The sequence below is a fragment of the Chiloscyllium punctatum genome, chromosome 13, assembly GCF_047496795.1.
Source record: "Chiloscyllium punctatum isolate Juve2018m chromosome 13, sChiPun1.3, whole genome shotgun sequence".
In the NCBI taxonomy this organism is placed as follows: domain Eukaryota; kingdom Metazoa; phylum Chordata; class Chondrichthyes; order Orectolobiformes; family Hemiscylliidae; genus Chiloscyllium; species Chiloscyllium punctatum.
In genome coordinates this window covers 104,830,458-104,851,722 of record NC_092751.1, presented here as the reverse complement: position 1 = coordinate 104,851,722, position 21,265 = coordinate 104,830,458, and the positions used below count along the sequence as shown (strand labels likewise).

At 44.1% G+C, this 21,265-nt stretch overlaps 1 protein-coding gene across 1 annotated transcript in view; it reads left to right on the top strand.

Annotated features, from left to right (window-relative positions):
• cdh23 (cadherin-related 23) overlaps nt 1–21,265 on the top strand; it is a 967,008-nt gene that overhangs the window by 6,157 nt on the left and 939,586 nt on the right. The window contains exons 2-3 of the mRNA XM_072583543.1: nt 6,114–6,200; nt 9,425–9,505. Of these exons, the coding sequence (XP_072439644.1) occupies nt 6,137–6,200; nt 9,425–9,505 (145 nt within the window). The 5' untranslated portion in view covers nt 6,114–6,136. The remainder of the gene's footprint in view (nt 1–6,113; nt 6,201–9,424; nt 9,506–21,265) is intronic.

Here is a 21,265-nt window from a genome sequence, read left to right as displayed (position 1 = left end):
GTTTTGAATGAATGTGAGGTCAGTGAGCTCAGGTGGTTGATTGGCTGGTCTGTAATTGAATCTATGCTGTTTGCAAGAGTGATGCCAACAGCATGGGCTCAATTCCTGCCACCAGCTGAGGTCACCATGTAGGACTTTCCTTCCCAACCTCTCCGCTCACCTAAGGTGCGGCAACCCTCCAGTTAAACAACCGCCAGTTGTCTCGCTGTAATGACAGAGCAGCCCTATGGTCATAGAATCATAGAGATGTACAGCACAGAAACAGACCCTTCGGTCCAAACTGTCCAGGCCAAACAGATATCCCAATCCAATCTAGTCCCACCTGCCAAGACCTGGCCCATATCCCTCCAAACCCTTCCTATTCCTATACCCATCCAGATGCCTTTTTAATGTTGCAATTGTACCAGCCTCCACCACTTCCTCTGGCAGCTCATTCCATACATGTACTGCCCACTGTGTGAAAAATTTGCCCCTTAGGTCTCCTTTATATCTTCCCCTCTCACCCTAAACCTATGCCCTCTTAATCTGGACTCCCCCACCCCAGGGAAAAGACTTTGTCTATTTATCCTATCCATGTTCTTCATGATTTTATAAACCTCTATAAGGCCACCCCACAGCCTCCAACGCTCCAGGGAAAACAGCCCCAGCCTGTTCAGCCTCTCCCTATAGCTCAGATCCTCCAACCCTGGCAACATCCTTGTAAATCTTTTCTGAACCCTTTCAAGTTTCACAACATCCTTCCGATAGGAAGGACACCAGAATTGCACACAATATTCCAAAAGTGGCCTAACCAATGACCTGTACAGCCACAATGTGACCTCTCAACTCCTGTACTCAATACTCTGACCAATAAAGGAAAGCATACCAAATGCCGCCTTCACTATCCTATCTACCTGCGACTCCACTTTCAAGGAGCTATGAACCTGCACTCCAAGGTCTCTTTGTTCAGCACCACTCCCTAGGACCTTACCATTAAGTGTAAAAGTCCTGCTAAGATTTGCTTTCCCAAAATGCAGCACCTTGTATTTATTTAAATTAAACTCCATCTGCCACTTCTCAGCCCATCTGATCAATTTCCTGATGGAATCTCAGGTAACCTTTTTTGCTGTCCACTACACCTCCAATTTTGGAGTCATCTACAAACTTACTAACTGTACCTCTTATGCTCACATCCAAATCATTTATATAAATGACCAAAAGTAGAGGACCCTGCACCGATCCTTGTGGCACTCCACTGGTCACAGGTCTCCAGTCTGAAAACCAGCCCTCCACCACCACCCTCTGTCTTCTACCTTTGAGTGGGAACTTGTTCACATTTCACCAAATTATCCCTTGTCAGGCTGATTAAACCAGTCTCACATCTTCAGGACAAATCAATTCTGAGAATCTTTGCTCTGACCTGATGTGAAATACTTTCCTTCTGGAGATGCTGATGCTGAGTGGACAACAGATTGTCAGATAGTATAGAAATGAGAGAGTCAACAAAGATCGAATCGAAGTCAGTTCAGTGTGAAACTGTTGCTTTTAGATTTCCAATTGCTGTTTCAGTTGGTGGAGAGCAGCACTTGTTGTGAGGAAGAATGAATGGTTCTGGGACAAGAAATTGTCTTCAGTCAAAGTTAGAGTGGTGCTGGAAAAGCACCTCAGGTCAGGCAGCATTTGAGGAGCAGGAAAATCGAGGTTTCGGGCAAAAGCCCTTCCTGATGTCTTCAGTCAGTCAGGGCTTTTCTCCTTTGTATTGGCATCTCACTCAGTACAATGTACCTTGTGTTGAACGTAGAATTGAAGTCTGATTGTTGGTTGGATTGGACATCCACATGAGTATAGTCCAAATAAAAAATTAGAAAGTTCCATAAATCAGTTCACTCTGATAATTTAATATAACTTAAGTTGCCCTGCTTATGTAGGTTTCTTGTAAGTACATGGTAATGTAATGCACATTTAAAAGTCTCTCCTTCAGGTGAGAGATTCCTGTGGTGAGGGATTAAGTGCTGCGTACTTGGCAACACGATAGCAGCCTCAGTTGTCTTCAGATCAATTATTGAAAATGACTTGAGGCACTAACAGGTGTACGTCTGATTCCCTTGTATCAACAGCTGCGCATCTGGAGGGGTTGGTGTGGAGGTGGGGGCCATACATGTTCACTCGGATACCTGTTTCTGTGATGGGTAAATGGAGTTTCTGGGAGCATATCTGCCGTTCCCATTGTGTCTCTATTGGGGAACCTGTCTGTGGCTCACTTGCTCCGTTAGGCTCAAATGATGAAAGGGACCCACAATGCACAGGATTGATATGTGCTATTCTGTTAAGATGCAATGCATAAAATCAACATTTGCTGAATTGTAAGCTAGCAGGAAGCTGTTGACTGAGAAACAGAATCATAAATCATAGAATCCCTACAGTGTGGAAACAGGCTCTTCAGCCCAACAAGTCCACACTGACCCTCTAAAGAGTAATCCACCCAGACCCATTCCCCTACCCTATTATCCTACATTTACCCCTGACTAGTGCACCTAACCTACACATCCCTGAACACTACGGGCAATTTAGCACGGCCAATTCACCAAACCTGCACATCTTTGGATTGTGGGAGGAAACCAGAAAAAGAGACTCTCCCAATCCGATCGACATCCCCGAATAGTAAAGCTGAGAGCACACTTCATTCACTACCTCTGTTGATGCCATTGACTGATTTCACCATTCGTTGGCCGTTTTGCAGTGTAATACAAATGAAACATTAAGTGGGCTGATTTGAAATAGCAAAGTAAACCCTCTAAAGGTATGTTAAGTGTGCCAGGACAGCTTTCTGTCTGCCTCGTCAGAATGCTTGTTTCACACTGAGTAATGTTAGGGACATCACATGCCACATTGTACCAGACTGCTATCTTTGCATGAGACGATGACTCACTTAAAGGTTCAAAAGAATATCAATCAACAAGGGGTCTTGAGAAGAGGAATAAAAGGTGAGAATGCTTTTCCCTTCTGTGCTTTGCACTAGTAGCAGATTCACGCTAAATGGATGGTGAGAATGTGGCAGCTATTACCACATGAAGTGGTCGAGATGAATAGCATAGCTATCTACCTGCCTTCTCTTTAAAACGCATGGGAGACAGAACTGAATACTGCAGGAAATTATGCTGGTAGGTAAAGCGAACAGGAGGGGGGGGGGTTTGTGCAGAGCATTAGTACTGAATGGATGAATTGGGCTGAATGGCCTGTTGCAGTGCTGTAAAATCTGTGTAACTCTGTAATCTGCCTGGCTGTCTCCTCTGCTGCTGTTAACAGATTTTCAAGAATAGAATTTAGATTGTTCTTGCTAATTCTTATTCCCTGGAAAGCAATGGATGTTGATCTCTTCTGTCAATGATGGGGCTGTTATTCCCTTGGCCTAGTTTGTGCATTGAGTATATTGCTGACACCAACAGCACGCTCTGCCATCATTCACTTGCAGTTATATGTGGGAATCTGCACGTTGCTATCTGATTTGCTCACTGTCTCTACAGGCTTTATTGTAATAGTACCTCATGTATTGCTAAGCTGTGATGCTTGTTCACTAGTTACTAACTGAACAGAAATATTTGTAGCTCAGTGTATTCAGGCATAAGTGAATTTCTCGGCAAATAAATTCCCTAGCACCAAAAAAAAACTTACTTCTACAAACTTGGACTCTTGTTCCATCAGAATTTAGTGTTGGAGATTTTTGTCTCAAACCAATCATCTTTTTCTCATATCTGCCCATGTCACGTAGCACAGATCATGAAAGATGCTGCACTGGATCTCACCATCCTGACTTGGAAATATCGCACAGAATCCTCATAGTCTGGAAGCAGCCATTTGGCCCATTGAGTCCACACAAACCCTCCAAAGAACATGTCACCCAGACCCAACATGGCTAATCGCATCACTGGACACTATGGGCAATTTAGCACAGCCAGTCTGCCTAACCTGGGCATCTTTGGACTGTGGGAGGAAACCCATGCAGACATAGAGAGAATATTCAAATTCCAGACAGTCGCCCGAGGCTGGAATCGAACCCGGATTCCTGGAGCTATGAAGCAGCAATACGAACCACTGAGCCACCATGACGCCCCTATGTTGCTGCCCCTTCAGTGTCACTGAATCAAGATGCTAGAATTCTCTCCCTAATACCATGGTGGATGTACCAATCCCAAATGTATTGCAGTGGTTCAAGAGGGCACTCCCCACCATTCTCTCAAGGGCAATCAGACATTGGCAATAAATGCTGCCCTGCCAGCGATGCCCACCTCCCATGAATGAATTTTTTAGAAAAAAACGCAGAAACACTAAACAGCAATTGGCGTTCATTTGCTGCTCACTGCAGCATCCAGCCCATGTTATTTGTCAAATGTGACATTTCTAGTTTGCTTTTTAATAGTGAAGCAAATTACAGTAATTTTTAAAAACATTTGATTTAGTTAAATGCACACAGTTCATTGAGCAACAATGACAACCTATTAAGTGCAGATTAAAATAAATAATAAGCACTTGCTTTTGAAATGTAATACAGTGGTTTGTTGCCAAAAGTTTACTTTGCTACCCACTTACATGGGATTGTTTGACTGAACAGTATCGGGAATTGTAGAGGAATCGAAAAGGACCAGTGTGCAGTTGATAAGGCAGGGTTCCAGAGACATTTCAAATACATTGTCTCATAACTTCAAGGTGAATATTTATATTTGGGATGTGCGATCTTAGAATATTAATTGTGCTCAGTAGATTACACATTTGACTCCTGAGTCAGAAAGTTTATGTTCAGATTTCAGTGCAGAAGCTTTGGCCACCCCATCTTGGCTGGTACTTTGTTGCAGTGCTGAGAGGTACCATCTCTCATTCAGGTAAATGTAAAGTCATCCCATGGGGTTATTAGAGGAAGAGGAACATTTATTCTTCAAAGCACACCAGATATGCTGATCAAAACCAGGAATTGCTGGAGAAACCCAGCAGGAGAAAGCTTTCTCTCCACAGATGCTGCCAGACACTGCTGAGTTCTTCTTCCTGACCTCTCTGCCCCCCACCCCCTCTCCGGCCTATCACCCTCACCTTAACCTCCTTCCACCTATCGCATTCCCAACGCCCCTCCCCCAAGTCCCTCCTCCCTACCTTTTATCTTAGCCTGCTTGGCACACCCTCCTCATTCCTGAAGAAGGGCTTATGCCCGAAACGTCGATTCTCCTTCTCCTTTGATGCTGCCTGACCTGCTGCGCTTTTCCAGCAACACATTTTTCATCACTGCTGAGTTCCTCCAACAATCCCTCCGTTTTGTTTCGGATTTCCAGCACCCAGAGTTCGCTAGTTTTTTTTTGGTGGACAGGGAAACTCTTCAGGGATACCCTCAAGGCCTCTCTGGGGAAGTGCAGCATTCCCACAGACACCTGGGAATCACTGGCCCGAGATGTCCAAAGTGGTGGAGGAGGAGCAATGGGGAAGGCCCCTCGAGACTTGCCAACAGGAATAACGCTGAAGTCAGGGGGAAACAGCGTCAAGAACAACGCCCCACCCACCCCTTCCCATGCCCACCGCCTTCCCCAAGTGTAACAAAGCCTGTGGTAGCCCCATCATTCTGTACATCCCCCTACGGACTCGCCCTGAGAGTGGGAGAGAGTCATCCTCATCTACAAAGGAGTGACGATGATGAGTTTTTTGATTCATTGCCGGTCACAGATCTTTGCTCCACGCAGATTGGTTGCTACGTTTATCTGCAGAACAACAGCGTTCACACTTCAAACCAATTAGCAGTGAAGTGTTCAGGCATTAAAGAATGTTTATATGAAGTAGCTTTCCTCCTTTGTAATTGTAGATGTCTAATTTCACTGTCAACTTGAGTGTGTCTAAATATTTTCTTTTAAAAGGGAAATAAATACCTAGAAATTAGTGGGAGGATGTAGCTTGTTTATGTAGCATACTAATAGAGATGTGAATGTGTTTATTTTAACACTTTTCTCTTCATGTAGCTAAGGAATGCTGTTAAAATTTGTTTTATGTTCGAGCTTTGGCTCTTTATAATTTAAGATGAATGTATTTTGCTTGGTAATGTTTTTATAATTTCAAGACCAAGTATGAATTGCTTTTCCTCTCCTCCACTCTCCCAACAGGACACAGATATCTGCACGCTGAAATGAAGGCCAATCCTTGCAACAGTATCCTTGGTTGGTTACTTTTCCTGTATTCTCTATCTCCGTGTAAGTATTGTCAGGAGACCGAATGTTATCTGAAACAAAAAAAAGCTAAGAAATAGTTAGCTATAAAAGTAATAAGCGTCCATTCTAATGAAAATGGTTTTTCTTTGTTGCTTTTTCCTATCAGGTTATTTCATAGAGTTACAGTTTTTTGCAGGGTTTGGGGGTTTGTAGACTGCCAGATAGCAGTGACTGGAAAGCCATGGATGTGTGCTACATATAGACAGCAGAGTGTCTGTTGTGACTTAATGGTGAGCTCTTTTACCTCTCTGTGAGTCAAAAAGTTGTAAGTTTGAGTCATACACCAGATTGCCGGCTCATATGCCAGTACAGCCCTGAGGGAGTGCTCCAGATAGGCCACCATTGGTAATGCTGCTGGTTTAAGGAGTCAATGCAGGTACGTTGGGCCAAATGGCCTCCTTCTGCAGTGTAACGGTCTGTGGTTTTATGCTCTGTCTGTGGTTGTACTAGATCCCAGTGCATGTTGTCCAGAGAAGTGCAGAAGTTCACTGAACTGTTCCATGCTACCCTCTGGTTGTTTTGCCATCTCCGTTTAACCTGTGTCCTTGTGCTCCTTGGCACTTTTGCAGCTTGAGACCTTGTCCTTACTTGCCTGTCTGAACCCGACATGGTTTTGCTTGAAAGAAACAAATGCTGGAGGTCATGCTGGGCCAGACAACATCCGTGGAGAGAGAGCAAGCTACCATTTCGAGTCTCAATGACTCTTCACCAGAGCTGAAGTAAAGTGTGGATGGGGACAGCATTACACAAGAGTTTGGGGAGGGGGCACGGTGGAGGTAGTGGATGGAGAGTGCTGGTGGAGAAAATATGTCGATAATTCAGATGAAGTGATCAGAATATGAGAATGGCAGAAGAATGGTGAGTCTCCTGCCAGAAGGGAGCGATCCTGGGGTGAGGGGGAGGGGAAGACATGGTGACAAGCTAAAAGAAAAGGAAGAAATGTTCACAATTTAAAGGCGTGGAACTCAATATTGAGTCCTGTAAAGCGTCTAGTCTAGAGATGAGATGATGTTCCTCCAGCTTGTGCTGTGATTCATTGGAACATTGCAGAATGCCGTGGACAGACACATGGAGCAGGACACTGCGTTAAAATGACCTGCTACGGGAAGGTTGGGGTTATATTTGCGCACAGACCGGAGGTGTTTCGCAAAGCTGTTGTTTTGTTTGCCCCTATCAAACCTCCTTTTCTGCTGCCAAGGAGAATATATTATGTTCTGAATTGGGAGGGAGGTGGACATTGTGCTGGGGAGCTGATAATTGATTGATTGGATTATTGTCACGTGTACCAAAATACAGTGAAAAGCCTTGTTTACAAGCAGTACAGGCAAATCATAACTGAATACATTGAAAATCCTGCTTAGGGCAAAGCTCAGAGGATAAAACTTAGGCTGTTCCTAAATACGTAAGATTCCGGGCTCAGGAGATTTCTCAAAAAGAGTGGGAACTGGGCAGTTGAGTTTGAGGTTTTCCTGCATTTCTTATAAATTAATCTGCAATGTGAAATCAGAATCACTGTGTAGCACTAACAGGAGCTCTGTTGTAGCAGCCTCACAGGGAAAACTCCATTGGGAATGACTGGACATCCCGGTTTTGGTCAATGCTCCTCTTTCTATCCAGTCATATTCCAACTTTACAAAATATATGGCTGACAACTCTCTCCAACGCCTTCCAAACCATTTACTATTAAACAGTTAAAGGGCTGATGTATGATTGCATGTAGTATCATCAACATTCAACCAACTGAAAAAGAAGTGTAATTATGGAGTGTGATAGTTCAATGAGCTGAGTTGCCTTGAATGACAGGGGTCAGAAGTTATTTTCTGGGTTACTGCGTCAGGAGCAGTTTGCCAGAGAAACTGTAGACTACATATTGTAATATCAGAAAATGGCAATAAATTTTGTAGTGATGGCGGTGTTAACTTATCTTTATCACTGCTGCAGTATCTCTCATTTCGCTTCAAGTGTTAATCATGGAACTGTGTTTTATCCAGTCATCTTTGTTTGATTTAGCTGTTCTTGGCCACAGCTTAATCCCATTTTTTTGTCAATAAAAACGCACTGTGCCAAATGTTAAAGGGAGTCTCTGTTAGTCTGTAAGATTGTGAGCTTCCTGTACCATGAATCTCTCTCAGATGTGATTTACAAGTCTTCTTTTGGTTAGCAAAAGAAATACAAATACAGATTGACCTAAGGATGTCCCAAAAGGAACTGATTATGTATCTTTGTAACAGAGCCAATCTTGAATTGTAGGAAATGCTGCTGCTAATGTTCATACATGCTGATGTGTGATAACATACAGCTAACTTAAATCAAATCAGACAAACTGGTTACTAGTATTAACCAGGAAACAGTAATGTGTAGGCTAGGAACCTCACCAGTCTTTGTCATGTGTTCTTACAGCCTGTTTTGAAAGGGCAGGCAAGTCTCTTTGTTAAATATTGCAGCATTGGATGAGTGTTTCACTGTCAGAGGTGCTGTCTTTCGCACGAGGCACGACACTAAGGTACTGCCTTCCCTCTTGAGTGGATAACAAAGATTGCATGGCAGTAATTTGAAGAAGTTTGGTGAGACATCCTCGTGCCTTGGTTCAAGCTCAGCTGACTGGGCAGCTGTGTTGTAATACCTAATAGTGTGGGTTCAATTCCCACACAGGCTGAAGTCATCATGAAAGACTCACCTTCTCAACCTCTTCCCCTCACCTGAGGCGTGGTGACCCTCAGGTTAAACCATTACTGGCTGTGTGTCTCTCTAATGAGAAAACAGCCCTGGGGTCTGGTAAGACTATGGCAATTTTTATATACTCGATATTTATCACATGGGAATTTGCTGTGTGCAAATTGTCAGCTCTGTTTCCTATGTCACAAATGAGACTACATTTCAGAAAGAACATTATTGTCAGTAAAGCACTTAGCAACATTCTAAGATCATGAAATGTGCTGCCCAAATGTAGGCCTGTCTTCCTGTTTGATATTGCCCCTTTCATGCCCAGTTAAGCTGATAATCCTCTTTGACAATTCTGAATGGAATGTGAGTTTCAGAAAAGTTGATTTAAAATATCTAAGAAGCAAAACTAATGGTGTATTAGAAATGTTTGTCTATTTCTGAGCTGATGCGAACTATAGCTCTGCTTTTATGACCTAGTCTGGTGGTATATATCTCGTTGTAATTCACCTTTTTTGATCTGATTTTTATTTCCTTCTTTACAGGTCTGTCATATAATCGACTACCTTACTTCTTAAATTACTACTTTGATCAATATATTTTAATATACGAAAATGCCTCTGTTGGTGAGTATGCTTTTATTTAACCTGGAGTGACTGTGGTGGCCATCAGTTGTCTTGCTGTTGAATTGTTTCGACATTGTCTGAATGCAGTTGCTTATATAAACCTCATGATAGTGAATGAGAGTTTGAGAGGCTGACCTCCAGCCCTTCAGACCCATTCCAGCAGGTGGTGGTGATTGTTCAAGTTCCTGTTGGGCATCCCACCTCTCTGTCTGATTCTCTCTCTCTCTCTGTCTCTCTCTGTCTGTGTGTCTCTCTCTCTCTCTCTCTCTCTCTCTCTCTCTCTCTCTCTCTCTCTCTCTCTCTCTCTCTGTATATGTCTGTCTCTCTGCTCTCTATGTCTCTGTGGTATCTCTTTCTTTCTTTCTTTTCTTTCTGTCTCTCTGCCTTTTGTCTTTCCCTGACATCACCAAAGATAAGTCACTCGCTAACTCATCGCATTGGTGTTTGTGGTCACATACACAATGCTTCTGCATTTGTAAAGAGACCTCCAGGTTTTAGGGCTTTGTTTAGACTGTGTACCTGGACTCTTGTGAAAAACGTTGGGATTGACTGAGATCATGGGACTTGTTGCTGAGCAGATCAGTGCTTGATATACGAAGGTGAGAGAAATGAAAATGTGAACTGGCAGCAGTTTCCAAACACCATTAATGGATGGTTCCATCTCAATCATTCGGAAATATGGGCACTGTAATTTCTGTGCAAGTTTCCCTTGTTTTAAAAGTTGACATTACAAATGTGTAGGGTTTGTTTTTTTTAACAGCTCTGGCAAGCTGCAGATTAATGCAAACACAAAACACTTCAGTACTCTCCAAACGGTACTTGTTGTGAATTATCCTGAAGAGACTGCTGAGATTAAGATGAAAGACATAGACATTGTAGTGCAGAAGATAAACACTGCTAAATGAGAGATGAGAAATTGAAATGTTTCATCTTGCAATCATCAGAATCAGGACACAAGAAACAGGCTCAAGGAAAGGAACATCAGTTATTCAGCAGGGGAAGAGGTTGCTGATTGTTTGGAGATATGCCTGGAGCAGTTAACTGTCATAGATTCGTAGAACCATGCAGCATGGAAACAGACCCTTCAGTCCAACTCCATGACAACCAGACATCCTAAATTAATCTATTCCTATTTGCCAGTATTTGGCCCATATCTCTCTCAAACATTCTTACCAAATATCCATCCAGATGCCTTTTAAATATTGTATTTGTCCAGCCTCCACCACTTCCTCTGGCAGCTCATTCCATACAACACCTAGTGAAAATGTTACCCCTTGGGTCTCTTTTATATCTTTCCCCTCTTGTCTTAAACTTAAGCCCTCATGGTTTGGACTCCCGTACCCTGGAGAAAAGACATTGTCTATTCACCCTATCCATATGATTTTATAAACCTCTATAAGGTCATCCCTCAGCCTCCTTGCTCCAGGGAAAATAGCCCCAGCCTTTTTTTTTTCATTCAATCACAGGGTGTCACTGGCTGGCCCAGTATTTATTGCCCATCCCTAATTGCCCTGAGGGTGTGGGTGTGGTGTCGCATTAATGTAGACCAGGTAAGGATGGCAGATTCCTTCCCTAAATGACATTAATGAAACATTTATTTATTCTTATTTCTCAGACTCAGCAGGTAGACTCTGACTGATCAGTGTGTTGTCATGAGAATACAGTACAGATTGGCAATCTCCATGATTTGGGAGTCCCATGGGGTCTTAAAGACTGTTTGCTTATGTTTTTTTTTATTTTGTAACTTGGGGGGGGGGTGAGGGGTATTTTTGTGCTGTGATTGCCTGTTTGGATCAGGTAATATCTTCCTTATCTGCAGTTGTGCTGCTGAGTGCTGTGCACACAGTTATCTTCATTGAGATAATCGTCAGATTTGTTCCTCATGATCGACTCCAGTATTCCACCAGCTCCTGATTTGTAAGACTAAATTGTCCAGCTTTGTTTTCATTGCCGCTCTTGTAGCTTGTTGGCTTGTTTCTAGTTCAGAATTGATTTGACTCCACCACAATGAATGTGTCAGCAGCCCTTTTGGATTTTGTCCTGAAACTCGCATACCACTTTGAAGTAACAGGTCTGCGATGATTTCCTCTGCTCTGAGTATTTTGATCTGGGTGTAAAGATGATAGAAGAGATGGTCGTGAGTTTAGATGTAGAGCCCCCTATGGTGGGTGGTATGTTACTTTTGTGTTTTATCTGTTAAATGCTTGCAGGGACTAATCTCTCTCTTTTTGTGAACTACTCTTAACTCATCCCCAGCTTTAATCCTGTTGGCACCCATGAGAGCTCTCATCCCTCCTTTGATAACCAGCTTGCTGTTATAATTCTGAATGAATCCCTTACTGCTGTACTTGGCTCCTAGACCAAAACTAATTTCCAATGCGCTGTTTTGTTCTTTGACTGCTTTTGTTATATTTCCTTTTCAGGACATTGTTGTTGCATTTTTGTTTTACTTGTTTTTGGGATGTGGGCGTCGCTGGCTGGTCCAGCATTTATTCCCCATCTCCAGTTGCCCTGGAGAAGGTGCGGGAGAGCTGCTTTCTTGAACCACTACAGATCACCTTGCTGTAGGTCAGCCCACAATGCCCTTAGGGAGGGAATCCTGGGACTTTTGACCCAGTGGCACTGAAGGAACAGCGATATATTTCCAAGTCAGGTTGTTGAGTGGCTTGGAGGGGAGCTTTCAAAGTGGTGCTGTTCCCATGTATCTGCTGCCCTTATCCTTCTAGGTGGAAGTGGTTGTGGGTTTCACATGTGTTGGTTAAGGAGCCTTGGTGAATTACTGTCCCAGTTTTCCTAGCCATACACTTACTGGCTTTAGAGAATCTGTGTATTTGACAAGTCCATTTTAGTGCTTGGTTTCTTTCCAGTGTGTTACATTCCTGGATCAGATTTAAGTTATAATCTGATTAGGTACCAATAACTGTATTTTTTTGAAAATGTCTCACACTTTGTGCACAATGAGGACTTCCAAAGGGAATAAAGCTGCAAGATTACCACGGTGTTAAACAAACAGCAATTAACTGGACTATACAAATCAGAACAGTATTATAACCTATAATACATGTACAACCTATTTCTAACAATCAGAATTAATATGTGGTAAATATAGGTGACAGACTGTGATCAAACAGCATGTGCAAAATAGCAAATGTGCTCAAGGCAGATCTCATGGATTTCTCAGCAATTTCTTCCCTATCCAGATGATGATGATGTCATATCCGATCACTAAATCTCATTAGGCTTCACAAAGGATCATAATTCTTCATTTTTGTGGATCAGTCCTTGAACCTGCTGTCTCAAGAATGCTTCCTAGTGAACTATCTCAGTGAATGCTCCAGATCACTCTTTCCCCTCCCTTCCTTGGGTCTACACTCTCCTGGACTTGGAAACCACGTTCCATCATTCATTGTCAAGTATAGCTCTGGCTCTACACCAACAGCTAGCCCCACTACTTAAGTTGTTCCTAATTTTGCTCAGCTGCATGAAGCAAATACAGCCTGTGAGCTTTTCAAAACAACCATCTCAGCTGGAGTATTCATGTTTGCAGGATGCTCCTGAGGCTCTTCCAATGGGGGATGAACTTCCGTAGGAAGTGGTGGACGTGACTATTATTACAATCTTTAAAAGACATTGAGATAAGTACATGAATATGAAACATTTGGAGGGATATGGGCCAGTAGCAGGCAGGTGGGACTAGTTTAGTTTGGGATTATGGTCGCCAGGGACTGGTTGGACCGAAGGGTCTGTTGCTGTATAACTCTGCGACAATGATGCGCAGCTCAAAGCCAACAACCACCTCCCTTTCTCACCTCCCCTCGGGTCGTCTTGACTCTGACACTTAGCTACCCACAAATTCTTAGACTTTCTCACTGAGCATAAAGCTATTCACCTGTTCTTGACTCCTCAAGTCCCCTACAAGAAAATGTGTACTTCAAGTGTCTCCTCAGAAATACACTCCTCATGGAGGATGCTTCTAACTGATTTCTTTTTGTTTTACTCACTAAGGAGGATAAAGTTGAAAAAATTCACACAACACCAGGTTATAGTCCAACAGGTTTAATTGGAAGCACTAGCTTTCGGAGCGCCGCTCCTTCATCAGGTGGTTGTGGAGTACACAACTGTAAGACACAGAATTTATAGCTGACGTTTACAGTGTGATGTAACTGAAATTATACCTTGATTGTTTGTTGAGTCTTTCATCTGTTTGAATACCGTGATAGTTTCACTTCTTTTCAGAGTAAAATAACAAAACTTTTTTAACAAGTTACGTTCTCAGGTTAACTGTGACAATTGGTGTTAGCCAGACAATATGTTGAAGGAGGATAGTAATCTTTTGAACTTGTCGTTGACTCACTCCAGAGTGAACTTTGAAAAACCTTCCAATAAAACCACCCCATTGCTGGGCGCTATTGAATGGGGCTACTGAGCACCTCCTGGAACTATCAATTCCTTAAATGTCACCCGTCGTTGATGGCTGGCTTGCTCGGGATGAAATTGGATACACATAAAGGATTTGTCCCATCTGTGTTTACAATTCCTAGTGGTTTCACCTGGCATTATCACCTTGCCCCTGCCTTTCTTCCCAACCCCTCAGATTTTTAATTTTTTAAAAAAATCATTCACTGGTTGGCCCAGCATTTATTGCCCATCCCTAATTGCCCCGAGGATAGTGAAGAGTCAGCCACGTTGCTGTGTATTTACAGTCTAATGCAGGCCAGACCAGGTAAGGATGGCTGTTTCCTTCCCTGAAAGACATTCGTGAATCAGATAGATTTCTTCCCCAAACATTCACCAATGGACTCATGGCCATCAGTAGATTCTAAATTCCAGATTTTTATTGGATTCAAAATTCCACCATCTGCCACGGCAGGACTGGAACCCAGATCGGGCAGATCATTACCTTGGTCACTGGATCAATAGTCTTGAGATCATATCACTGGGATATCACCTCCTCTCCCAAGCTGGTTTCTTGCACATTTGTCAATGCCATCCCGTTGGTGGTTATATTCCTGCCTGCCTCAGCCTGAATTCTGGATTAGTGGTGCTGGAAGAACACAGCAGTTCAGGCAGCATCCGAGGAGCAGCAAAATCGACGTTTCGGACAAAAGCCCTTCATCAGAAATAAAAGCAGAGAGCGTGGAGAGATAAGCTAGAGGAGGGTGGGGGTGGGGAGAAAGCAGCATAGAGTACAATGGGTGAGTGGGGGAGGGGATGAAGGTGATAGATCAGGGAGGAGAGGGTGGAGTGGATAGGTGGAAAAGGAGATAGGCAGGTTGGACAAGTCATGGGGACAGTGCTGAGCTGGAAGTTTGGAACTAGGGTGAGGTGGGGGAAGGGGAAATGAGGAAACTGTTGAAGTCCACATTGATGCCCTGGGGTTGAAGTGTTCCAAGGCGGAAGATGAGGCGTTCTTCCTCCAAGTGTCTGGTGATGAGGGAGCAACGGTGAAGGAGGTCCAGGACCCCCATGTCCTCGGCAGAGTGGGAGGGGGAGTTGAAATGTTGGGCCACGGGGCGGTGTGGTTGATTGGTGCGGGTGTCTTGGAGATGTTCCCTAAAGCGCTCTGCTAGGAGGCGCCCAGTCTCCCCAATGTAGAGGAGACCGCATTGGGAGCAACGGATACAGTAAATAATATTAGTGGATGTGCAGGTAAAACTTTGGATGTGGAAGGCTCCTTTTAGGGCCTTGGATGGAGGTGAGGGAGGAGGTGTGGGCGCAGGTTTTACAGTTCCTGCGGTGGCAGGGGAAGGTGCCAGGATTGGAGGGTGGGTTGTAGGGGGAGTGGACCTGACCAGGTAGTCACTGAGGGAACGGTCTTTGCGGAAGGCGGAAAGGGGTGGGGAGGAAATATATATCCCTGGTGGTGGGGTCTTTTTGGAGGTGGCAGAAATGTCGGCGGATGATTTGGTTGATGCGAAGGTTGGTAGGGTGGAAGGTGAGCACCAGGGGCGTTCTGTCCTTGTTACAGTTGGAGGGGTGGGGTCTGAGGGCGGAGGTGCGGGATGTGGACGAGATGCGTTGGAGGGCATCTTTAACCAAGTGGGAAGGGAAATTGCGGTCTGTAAAGAAGGAGGCCATATGGTGTGTTCTGTGGTGGAACTGGTCCTCCTGGGAGCAGATACGGCGGAGGCAGAGGAATTGGGAATACAGGATCAATCAACCACACCGCCCCGTTCCCCAACATTTCAACTCCCCCTCCCACTCTGCCGAGGACATGGGGGTCCTGGGCCTCCTTCACCGTCGCTCCCTCACCACCAGACGCCTGGAGGAAGAACGCCTCATCTTCCGCCTTGGAAAACTTCAACCCCAGGGCATCAATGTGGACTTCAACAGTTTCCTCATTTCCCCTTCCCCCACCTCACCCTAGTTCCAAACTTCCAGCTCAGCACTGTCCCCATGACTTGTCCGGACTTGTCCTACCTGCCTATCTCCTTTTCCACCTATCCACTCCAACCTCCTCCCTGACCTATCACCTTCATCCCCTCCCCCACTCACCCATTGTACTCTATGCTACTCTCTCCCCACCCCCACCCTCCTCTAGCTTATCTCTCCACACTTCAGGCTCTCTGCCTTTATTCCTGATGAAGGGCTTTTGCCCGAAATGTCGATTTTGCTGCTCCTCGGATGCTGCCTGAACTGCTGTGCTCTTCCAGCACCACTAATCCAGAATCTGGTTTCCAGCATCTGCAGTCATTGTTTTTACCTTGCCTGAAGCCCTGGCATTACCTCCCCTCTATCTCTTTCCTCCTAATATGACCCTCTTTAAAACCCAGGACCTCAATCTAGGTGTAGGACACTTATCTTTGTGCCTCGTCCAGCAACTTGTGTAACCCTCTTCCAATGCTGTGGTGAAGCATGTTGAGATGTTGTACTGTGCTGCAGTTATATATGAGGTGAGGATTGATGAGGTGATGTTGCTCTTTCAGAGGCTCTGATCGTCTCTCAGCTGTTTTGTTTCTGGTGAAACAGTTAGTGCAGAAATCCACATTTATCGTTCAGTTTTAATTTCTGAAAAAGAAATTCTGCTTCATTTTCTAAATAATTTGCATTGCTTCTTGTGTCTGTGGCACTCTTTTTTTTTATATCTTCACTTTTTGTTTCTAGTGTCGAACATTGTACTTGTGATAGTGCACACTAATAACTATCAAGGTGCACGTAGTATGTTCCTTTTGAAATCTCACCAGGGATGAAGAGATCTGTGATTAACCTCTTGAATAGCTCCAATTAGTATCAGAAAAAACGCCAATCCTGTCAATATCACCTCTGCCTTGCATATCTCTTCAGTATTCTACTCTTGTTTTCATTTTAAATTACTTACCATATGCAGAGGCGTCCTGTGCAATTGTGTTCTAATGTAGAAAGCAAGACTTGCATTTGCATAGCATCCTTCCAGACCTTGAGACATTGTTCTTTAGGCAATGAAGTACTTTTGAAGCAGTAGCTGATCCAGTGGGTGAATAGACAGGCAACTACACAAGCAGCAGTCTGATAAATAACCATAAAAGATTCTCGGATGCTGTAAATCAAAGACAAAAACAGAAATTGCTGGAAAAGCTCAGCAGGTCTGGCAACATCTGAAGACTCAGAGGAAAGGTCACTTGACCTGAAATGTTGACTCTGATTTCTCGCTGCAGATGCTGTCAGACCTGCTGAGCTTTTTTCCAGCAATTTCTGTTTGTGTTTCTGATAAATGACCCCATGGTCTCCTTTTACTGGTGCTGACTTGCAGGATAAATACTGGCCTGGACACTGGGGCGAGCTCTTGTGATCAAAGCCACCAGTTTGCAATAAAAGTGAATGCAATTGTGGAATTTAATCTTAAGCATTTCACAGGAAACCCGCTCCCTCAGTGATGGATTTTGACTTGCCCAGTCACCATAAGTAAGTGGCTGTAATTATAACTGACAGGATTGTAAAATGCTGTCCCCAACATAACAATCAAGGCCTGGCATCACCTGTAATGAAAATGGAATTTGACTTGTTCTGCCAACATTAATTAGTGGCCTTGACATTGCATACAATATGCTTCATTTTACACAACGTTCAGAAGTCACTACAAACACTGGAAGCGTAAGCAGATAACAGGCTGGTAACTGGTTCATGCTGGTGTAAACTGGGTGTAAATAATCCACTGCCTGGGCTGGAATGGGTAACCCACAGGTACACTCCACTATTGGGCTTCATTTAGCGGTGCAGTGGTATTGTCAGTCAGCTAACATTCCAGGACCTCAGGCTAATGACATACATTCAAATCCCACAATCGCAAATGGTGAAATTTGAATTCAATAAAAGTCTGGATAGCTACCGTGTCATTTGAAAACCAATCCAGTTCATTCGTGTTTTTCAGAAAAGGAAATCTGCTGTCCTTACTTGGTCTGGCCTACATGTGACTCCAAACCCACAGAAATGTGGTTGACTGCCTGCTCGGTAATTGGCAATGGACTGGAAGTACCAGCCCAACCAGCGATGCCCATGTAGAAAGAATTAATTTTTAAAAAAAGCTAAGATGAGGCCAATGGAATACAAACACTTTTATACTGAGCTTCATCATGGAGGTTGCAGACAGAAAAAAAGATTTTGGGAAATTTGGGGTGGGGTTGTGATCAGTAGGAACAGGGCAGCTGGGGTCTAGTCTTCTGTATCTGAGGATCACTGTGCACCACTGTTCATACAAACATACAGCTATTCATAGAGTCATACAGACCCTTCAGTCCAACTCGCCTGTGCTGACCAGATATCCTAAATCAATCTAGTGCCATTTGTCAGCATTTGACCCATATCCCTCTAAACCCTTGCTACTCATAAATCTATCCTGATGCCTTTTAAATGCTGTAATTGTACCAGCCCCCACCATTTCCACTGACAGCTCATTCCATACACACAACACCCTCTGTGTGAGAAAGTTACCCCTCAGGTCCTTTATAAACCTTTTCCCTTCCACCTTAAACCTCCAGCTTAGGAACCCCTAGGAAAAAAGACATTGGCTATTCACCGTATCCATGCCCCTCATGATTTTATAAACTTTTATAAAGTTAGCGATTTGTAAGGTCACCACTCATTCAGCTACTCACAACTGTTCTGCTTTCAATAAGATCGTGGTGCTGTGTTTGTAGACTTTAAATCCACATTATTGCCCACTCCTGATGGCCTTACATCCCCTGATTTGAATTGGGTACAATTACAACATTTAAAAGACATTTGGGTGGATTCATGAATATGAAATATTTGGATGGATCTGGGCCAGGAGAAGGCAGGCGAGACTAGTTTAGTTTAGGATTATGTTCGGCATCGACTGAAGGGTCTGTTTCCATGATGTATGACTCAATGACCCTATCTCCTCCTTTTTCACATAATCACTTAATCTCTCCTATAAATGGGTGGCTTTTGATTTTTAAGCAGTGACACTTTCTTTTCATATTCTTCCAAAAGAGGAAACATCCTCTCCACGTTGGGACCCATGTTTCAATCAAATTGCCTGAACGTAGGCCTCGCCTGTCTAACCTTTACTCTTGTTATAGTACAAGTCTGGTGGTAGAATTTGAATTCAATATCTGGAATTCAGGTCTAATGCTGACCATGAAACCATTGTCAAATTTTGGGACGGCACGATGAGATTCACTAGGGAAGGAGATCTGCTGTCCTTACACGGTCTGACCTGCATGTGACTCCAGACCCACAGACTTATAACTCCCTTCTGGATATTTGGGGATGGACCATAACTGCTGGACTAGCCAGAGACACCTACAGCCCATGAGTGAATTAAAAAAAACACAATTGGGGTCTGGGAGGAGTTGATATGAAAGAGGAAGTGAAGGCTGGGTCAGTTGAGGCATGACCTTAGAAAATTGGGGGGGCAGTCTTGAGGGACTGAATAGCCTATTCCTGCTCCTGTCCCTTATGTTTGACTGTGAGACATCAGACTGGGGGGATCTCAATACAATTTGAACATTAACTCTTTCCAGACCATAAACATACAGTGACCCAGATGAGTTTTTATGGAGAAGTGACAGTCTTATGGTCACCATTATTGATACCTAGTGTTATGATTCCCAATTTGGAATTAATTGAATTAAAATCACACGTATTTATTGGAGTGGGACTTGTACTCATGTTTCCAGAGCATCAACCTGGGTTTTCTAGATTGCAAATCACTGTACCACCATGGAGCCAGTGAAGCTGGGAAGTTCAGTGTGGCCTTCTGCTAGCTGGAGTTGCCAAAGAAGAAAATAGTTTTCATCACTAAGTAAAGTCAGGCAGTCATAGTCATAGTGTCATATAGCATGGAAACTGACCCTTTATCCATGTCGACCATAATTCCAAACTAAATTAGTCCCACCTGTCTGCGCTTGGCCCATATCCCTGTAAACCTTACTTATTCATGTACTTACCTCCATATCTTTCAAATGTCATACGTGTACCTGCATCCACTATCTCCTCTGGAAGTTCATTTTACACACACTCACACACTCCCAAACCCTCATATGCGCGCACACACACACAGACACTCTGTCTCTCTCTTTTTATCTCACTCTCATGCTCCCTCACTCTCACTCTCACTCTATTTCTCTCCCATTCTCTCACTCTCTCATTCCCTCTCACTCTCACTCTCAAACTCTCTCTCTCGTCTTCACTCTCCCACTCTCTCTCTCCCACTCTCGCTCTCTCTATTCCACTCTGTCTCTCCCCCTACTCTCTCTCTGCCTCTGTCTCTGTCTCTCTCTCCCACGCTCTCATTCTAACTCTCTCGCTCTCTCTTCCCCCCCCCCCCCCCCCAAACTCTCACTGTCTCATTCCGTCTCTCCTTCTCTCCCCCTCTCCTTCTCTCCCCCTCTCACACACACAAACATTGCCTCCCTCCCCCTCCCACTCCCTCCCACTTTATCTCTCTCTCCCCCTCCCACCACTCTCTCTCACACCCTCTCTGCCACTCTCTTACTCTCTCACACTCTGCCTCTCTTTCATACACTCTCTCACCCTCTCTCACTCTCTCTCTCACACTCACACTCTCTCTCTCTCTCTCTCTCTCTCTCTGTCTCCACACTCTCACTCTCATTCTCAACTTCTCACTCTCCCACTGTCTCATTCTCTCTCGCACTCTCACTCACACACACTCTCTCACACATTCTCTCTCTCTCTCTCTCTCTCTCACCCTCTCTCCCAATCTCTCTCTCTCTCTCTCTCTCTCTCTCTCTCTCTCTCTCTCTCTCTCTCTCCAACTTCCCCCCCACTCTCTCTTTCTCTCCCCCCCCCGACTCTCTCTCTTCTCCCCATTCTCTCTCTCTCTCTCTGAAATTCTCACTTTCACTCTCTCACACAAACACTGTCTCCCTCTCACTCCCCCTCCCTCTCCCTCTCTGCCTCTCCCTCTCTCTCTGTCTCTTTCTCCTACACACTCTTACTCTCATACACTCTCTCTCCCACTTTCCCTCTCTCTCTCACTCTCTCTCATTCTAACTCACTCTCTCTCTCCCATTCATTCTCTCTCTCTCTCCCATTCATTCTCTCTCTCTCTCCCATTCATTCTCTCTCTCTCTCCCATTCATTCTCTCTCTCTCTCTCCCATTCATTCTCTCTCTCTCCCATTCTCTCTGTCTCTGTCTCTCCCACTCACCTGGTAGATTTCAATTAATGTGAAAATAAGATTGCACATATTTCTTTTATGTTTCCCCGTTTACGACTGTGAGATGGTAATTATAAGAATTAGGTTGTGTTTAATGTGGATTAATCCGGTGTTTTGCCCAATCCAGCTGGGTCGAGCAA